Raw genomic sequence first — 7,404 nt, 5'->3', positions numbered from 1 at the left:
AAACTGAAACTGTTCTTATTACTCATTTCAATGTGGCTGTTGTTGGTTATCGTGCTCCATGAGGGTGCTGGAATCTCTCAGTTGGACCACAGAGCTCTCATAAAGGTATTTTCATCCATAGATAGTTGTAAATTTTGTGTTTCTGTGGGTACATGAAGGCTGGGACTTCCGATTCTACCATCTTGCTGACATCACTCCGTGGTTGCGATGCTATAGTTTTGCAAGATGTTACCCTTGGAAAAACTGAGAAGAGAGTATTTGGTATCTGTCTTAGTCAGTTCAGGTTGCTATAACAGAATACTGTAGACTGACTGGCTTACATAACAGAAATTTATTTCTCACAGTTTTGGATGCTAAAACGTTTGATATCAGAGTGCAAGCATGGTCAAGTTCTTGGAAGGTTCTCAGATTTCAGATGGCCATCTTCTTGGTGTATTTTCACATGGCAGAAAGAGGAAGCAAGGTCTCTCATGTCTCTTTTATAAGGGCACTAATCCTATCATGAGATCTCCATCCAAATGACCTAATTAGCTCCCATAGGCTTCTTCTCTAAATACCCTCATATTGGTGATTAGGGTTTCAATATATGAATTTGGGGGCACACAAAAATTCAGTTCATTGTGGTATCTCTTTGTATTATTTCCTACAGCTGCATATGAATCTACATTTATCAAAAAAATTAAAAATGAATGTAAAATTAGGACATTTTCAGACATTAAAAAAATAAAATAAATCATCTGCAGCAAGTTTTCAGGACAAGAAGTGTTACAGAAGGCCCTTCAAGACTTTGGAAAATAATACCTACCACATGGAAATCTGGATCTACCAAAGCAATAAAGGGTACCAGAAAAAGTAACTAGATGGGTAAATATAAAATCATTTTTGTATTATTTTATCTTTAAAAATAATGACCTAATAATGTATTTTGGAGTTTATTTCAGATGTAGAAGTAGCAGTAAAGTGTATGACAGCAATCACAATAGTAATTTTTATCAACTATTTAAGAGAAGAAATAATGTCAATTACATAAAATTGAAGGGTTTTAGAATACTTACCAGCTCAGTTTTTGAGGCCAGTATTATTCTGATACCAAAATTAGACAAAAAAGTGTTTTAATAAATGAAATATACGAACCGATATCCCTCAAGAACATGTATTTAAAAACCCTGAAAAAGTTTTAGCATATTAGATCTAACAATATCTAAAAGAATAATACATAATGACTAATTGGACTGTGTTCCAGGTATGAAGATAGACTTAACATTGGAAATGGAATATTATAACACACCATATTCCGAGACTTAAAAAAATATGATCATCTCAGTAGATGCAGCAAAAGCCTTGAACGATGTACAACATTCTTTCCTGATTAAAACAGTTAACAAATTAGGAACAGAAGGGAATTTCTTCAATGTGATAAAGAACATCTATTAAAAATCCCACAGCTAACATCATGAAAGCCTAAGTGCTTTCCCATAAGATCAAGAACAAGACATAGATGTTAGCTTGCTCCACTTATATTTAACATTTTACTGGAAGTTTTATCCAGTGCAATAAGATGATAAAGAGAAATAAAACACATCAAGACAATAAAGGAAATAGTAAAACTGTCTTTATTTGCAGATGGTGGTTGTCCACACAAAAAATCATATAGAATATACAAAAATGCTACTAAAACTAATAAGTGAGTTTAACAAATTTTTTCATGTAAAGTCAATATACAAAATAATGTTGGTAGCAACAAATCACAGATTGAAACACAAAAGATTATTTACATAGCATCAAAATATGAAATATTTAGAGATAAATGTGACAAAATATGTTCAAGCTCTGCACGCTAAATTCTACATAGCTTTACTGAGACAAATTAAAGAAGACCTACTAAATCAAGGTATATACTGTATTTGTGAATTAGAAGACTCATTGTCAAGTTGTCAGTTTTTTTCCGTATTGATCTATACATTCAAGACAATCCCAAGCAAAACCCAAGTAGATGTTATTATATAAATTGACAAGATGGCTTTAGGATTCATATAGAAGTGTAGAGGACTTAGAATACCCTAAACAACTTTAAATAGGAAAGATAAAGATGGAATACTTACAACTGATTTTAAGACTTAAAGACCTGCAACAATCAAGACAATGTCATATTGGCACCAAGGAATAATAAAATATAATGCACAGAAATAAATCCATGCATAAATGGTCAATACATTTTTGCAAATGTGCAAAGCAAACTCAATAAAGGATGATCTTTGCAACAAATGTTTCTGAAACAATTGGACGTTCCTATGCAAAAGACATAAAAAGCAAAAATTTGCTTTATACCATGCATCATATACAAAATTTAACTTAAAATACATCATAAGCTTACATGTAAGATCTAAAATGAGTTAGCTGATGACTGGACAGAGATGTTCTTACATGCCTTGAACCACAAAGTCTCCAAGTCTTCATATGGAGCTATATTTGTGTTGGGTATATTTTCTATGTCCTAGCAGGCAATTTAAAACTCTACCAGCTTTCACTTCCCACGTGCACATAACCTCAAGGTCAACCAGAGTGAGAAACTAGGGCTTTCTCAGGTCTTTCTTGGGCATGCACACAACCCTTCATATATGTGTGGCCTTTTAGATTCTCAGGAATATATCAGAGATTTTCAAAGCTCCCTATGTACCTCCTCATTCCACAATTTTTCCTATTAAGATTTTGGTCAGCTTCTTGTTTGCCCCAACTCTTACCACCAGCTCAGGCAGCTGCAATGTTGAACAGTTGCCACTGATTTTGTCAAATGTCCTGGGGAAATGCTGCTCCCAGTGACAAAGCTCTGAGTCATGTTAACTAAAGATGAGCCCTGCTAACAGGGGTTCCCAGTTAGCTGCCAGATAGGTCAAACAGTGACAATTCTCTAAGAATGAGCTTCTGGAGGAGTTCCAAATCCATTCTGCCCCTGCAGTGGTTGTTAGGCTTCTATTTTTCATGGCTACCATGGTTACAAGTTTGTTGACTTTCAAAGCTACCATAGAGCTGGGGAGAGGGGGTGGGAATGGAAGAAGTTAATGCCGCAAAGTTCTGTGTTCTTACTGAGACGTAACGGTTTTTCTTAAACACTCCTCAGATTGTTGCACGATCTTGGCTCACATCCAGAGTTATGAAAAAATAGATTTTGATAATTTTTACCGGTGTTCTCATTAGTTTTATGGAGGAATAGATTTTCGGAGGTCCTGCTCTGCCATTCCGGAAGTGCTTCAGCCATTATAAGATGTATATGGGATCAGAGTATAGAGAACAATAGGTAAATTATTTGTAAGTATGACCAACGTTACCTTAGGGATACCTGGGAATGACACTGTACCTATGTCTGTGTGTCTATGTTAGTGGCAGTGACCACATACGCTAGAGGATTGTGTGTTTCCCATTAATTTTTTGCTGTGTAACAAAATATCCCAAAACTTAGTGCCTTAAAACAACAACAAGTATTTGTTTAGTCACAAATCCACAATTTGTGCTGGGTGTGGTAAGGAAGATTCACCTCTTCTTCACTTGATATTCACTGGGGCAGCCTGACTGAGGTTAGATGGCTCAACCACATACTTGGTAAGTCTTTTGTCTGAAAACTTAGCTGCTGGGGGCCAAGGCCTCAGTATCTCTTTAAGTCGGCTTCTCTTCACGGGTATTTTCATGTGGTCCATGGATGTTTGCCCTTCCTCAGAGCATGGTGACTAGTTCCAAGAGTAAGTGCCTTAGAGAACCAGCAAGAAACTACGTTGCCTTTAATGATCTAGCCTCAGAAGTCACATGACATCTTCCAAATTCAGAAGGGGAAGATATGGACCCCCCTCTACCTCTTGATGGGAAAGTGTCATAGTTTTGTTTCATGAAGAATATTTAAGATGGGAGATATTGCTGTGGTCATCTTTGGAAAATATAATTTGCCCTAATATCTTAGAATTTAGTAAAATTTTGAGAATGTGTGTGTATGTGTAATGGAGGATGATATAAGTTCAAGAACTCTTATTCAAAGTTGGGGAATCCTTATCTCAGAGAGAAGCTCCCTTGATTGAAGAGTGGTAAAACTTGCTCTTGAACATCTCACTCCGAAGCTTCTATATATCTACAACATTCTGAACAAACATTACCTCATCATAGCTTCTCTAAATTCTGTGCTCTTTGGGTTTTAATGTTTTCAGATATTTATCCTGACTTAAATAGGAAAATTGTGAGTAATAATTAAAATAGGAAGTGGATATAAACTTGCCAATAAAAACTCTTAAGTAACAGAATTTTTTAAAGAAATGTCATTGTATTAAATTCTAACATTTCCAGTGACGGGGGACACAACTATATGTTTTAAAGATCTTCATATTATTTAAACAATAGCCTGAAATCATAAATCACTTGCATATTCATTATTTGAATGCCGCTGCTACTGTGTAAGTCCTTCATTTTATGAGGATATTTAGTCCACCTGATTACACGCATCATAATTTCCTTGGTATACCCTACCTTCAGGAATACTGGTGAACTTCTCCCTCAGAAGCTCCATGCTATAGGATGACCTATGCTTAGTGAAGAATAGTCAGAATGCTTAGTTAGTCACTCTTGTAGTATGTCCTTCCCTGCGAATTATCTTGTCTAAATAATGCTTTTGTTTCCTGTTCATTGACATATTCATCATAAAGAAAATATCAACTTGTGTCCTATTTGCATTGTAGGGAGGCTGGAAAAATGATAGTCTAATGTAGTTGTCCTCCTTTTGTCAAGTATTCTTTTTAATCTAATTAAAACCCTACAATGTAGTTATTTTTAACCTTATTATTGAAAGAGGACACTGAAAAATAAAGTAATATAAAATTTGCACAAGATTCTACATCTAGTGACTGGTGGAATCAGAATTAAAATACTGGTATGTCCAACTGAGTTCAAAATCCACATTATTTCTACCACTTAGCTATATACTATCTTGAGTGGGAGAATAAAGATACTGACACTTTCTAAATGAACCTGGGCAAGTCACTTTTTTCCTTATAGTTGTATTTTACATCCTAAAAATGTGATTTGTTCTCTTAACCTAGGTGATACAAAGTTTCATTTATTGTTTGTGCATTATATTTTTATCATAATCCTTTAATATGTATTATATACTCAATAAAATTATTCATAAAGAACAAAAGAAAGAATCATTTACTAAAATAAATGAAGATATAAATAGCATTTCACATACCTCTGAGTGATAGAAATTAGATCTTGGAGATTCTCTAGATCTCACCTGATCCAATCCTTTCACTTTACTGATGAGGAGTTTGTGAATGTCCACTTGAATGATTTACCCTCTCCATTTTATATTATTCTATTCTTTCTTTCTTTCTTGTTTTTTTTTGCTGAAGAAGATTGTCCCTGAGCTAACATCTGTTTCCAATCTTCCTCTTTTTGCTTGAAGAAGACTGTTGCTGAGCTGACATCTGTGCCACTCTTCCTCTACTTTGGATGTGAGACACAGCCGCAGCATGGCTTGATGAGAGGTGTGTAGGTTTGTGCTGGGATCTGGCCCACAACCTGGGGCCAGGCCACCAAAGCTGAGCATGTGAATTTAACCACTATACCATCAGCCAACCCCACCCCTCTCCATTTTAATATGGGAATACCCGCTTTCCTGGCAGGCAAATTAAGTCACACACAGATTAGGGGGGTGGACTACCTTCTGGAGTCTCTTGGGAGCCTTTGCACAGAAGTCTTTGTAGAGCCCGCTTCACTTCCTTGTTCCACAGAGTGTAAATGAAAGGGTTGAGCATGGGAGCGACTATTGTGTAGAAGACAGCAGGGGCCCCAGCTCCTGCCCCACTGGAGCGAGGTTGCAGGTAGATACAGACAGGTGGCATATAGTACAGGAGCACCACTGTGAGGTGGGAGGTACAAGTGGAGAAGGCACGCTGCCGGCCCTTGGTTGTGCGGATCCGCAACACTGCCGCCATGATGAAGACATAGGATGTAACAATGAGAATTAGGCAACCTGCAGCCACAATGCCAATGTTGGCAAGCATGACAAGCTCATTAACTGTAGTGTCTGCACAGGCCAGCTTCAGCACAGGGGGGATGTCACAGAAGAAGTAGGCAATGTGGTGAGGCCCACAGTAGTGCAGGCAGAAGGTGAGGGAGGTATGGACTGCAGAGTGCACAGCACCTATGGCCCAAGTGATCCCAGCCAGCCCTGAGTACATGTGCCTGTTCATGACAACTGGGTAGTGTAGGGGTTGACAGATAGCCAGGTAGCGGTCATAGGCCATGACAGTGTACAGGAAGCACTCAGTGCTGGCCAGGAAGTGGAAGCAGTAAAGTTGTACAGCACAGCCCTCAAAGGAAATCACCTTCCCATCCAGAGTCAGGAGGCCTGCCATGACCTTGGGCACTGTCACTGTAGACAAGCATGCATCCAGGAATGAGAGGTGCCCCAGGAAGTGGTACATAGGGGAGCAGAGGTGGGTGTCAGAGCCCACAGTTATGAGAATGAGGAGATTTCCGGTCAAGGTGATACTATAGATGAGGATGAAGAGGAGAAAGAAGAGGCTAGGATGTTCAGCTGTGTACATCAGACCCCCCAGGAAGAAGTGGCTCACCACAGTCTGGTTGGGGTCTTCTGTCTCCATGGTCATCCTCTCACACACAGAGTGGTTACGTATCCCCTTTGCAACAAAACTGACATCAACAGACTGATAAATAGCCATTCTCCTTTCCTGGAATGTCATTAGCCATTGGGCTGTGCCTTCTTGGTCTTGCCCCATAAATGAGAAAAAGATACACAGGTTCCATTCACTCTTTTGACCTGTTCTAATATTTTCTTGCCGCACTTTCAAAATGAATCTTTCTGTATGGGATCCACAACTGTTTTGAGGCATATAAAGGACTGTAAGAATTATTTTTAGAAATGTACTCCCTAAATAATGGCAGTATAAATATGGTTATAAATCTTACTCTCATGGAGCATATGGTTTTTGCAAATATTTCAGAACTCTGTTGCCGCTGCTCTCCTGATTTACTCTGCCATACTGCAGATGTGATAAGCAGATTCTTATTGTTGTGTGTCACCAGGGAGTTTCATCTCATCTTTTCGGGAGATTTGCCCAGAGTTTGGGTGCAATTACGTCAGCCAGAGACACAGCAGTTCCATCCACTCCTCACCCAGAGGGAATTCTTTGGAATTTCAGTCAACTCTCAAGTGTCTGACAATGAAGCCTTAGAGAACTGATTGAATAATTATCAGGACAAATTGTTCAGTACATTTCATGCTCTTCCTGTAAAGCTTTGTTTCAATCTTTTGGGAAATGTTTTCCTAGGCCTTTATTGTTGAACGTGAATTGAAATTTAAGAGTTTTCTTTAATTCTTTCCATCCTTTACCTCCTAAGCCT

General features: G+C 38.1%; 1 protein-coding gene across 1 annotated transcript; it reads right to left on the bottom strand.

Annotated features, from left to right (window-relative positions):
* Positions 1-5,681: 5,681 nt before the first annotated feature.
* On the bottom strand, positions 5,682-6,671 carry OR10S1 (olfactory receptor family 10 subfamily S member 1). The gene has a single exon (XM_014843694.2). The coding sequence runs from the start codon at positions 6,648-6,650 to the stop codon at positions 5,682-5,684; it is 969 nt and encodes a 322-aa protein (XP_014699180.2). The 5' UTR covers positions 6,651-6,671.
* Between the last annotated feature and the right edge of the window lie 733 nt (positions 6,672-7,404).

This window comes from Equus asinus, chromosome 20, assembly GCF_041296235.1.
Source record: "Equus asinus isolate D_3611 breed Donkey chromosome 20, EquAss-T2T_v2, whole genome shotgun sequence".
NCBI lineage: Eukaryota > Metazoa > Chordata > Mammalia > Perissodactyla > Equidae > Equus > Equus asinus.
The sequence above is the reverse complement of the archived record's forward strand: the minus strand, read 5'-3'. Positions and strand labels throughout refer to the sequence as shown.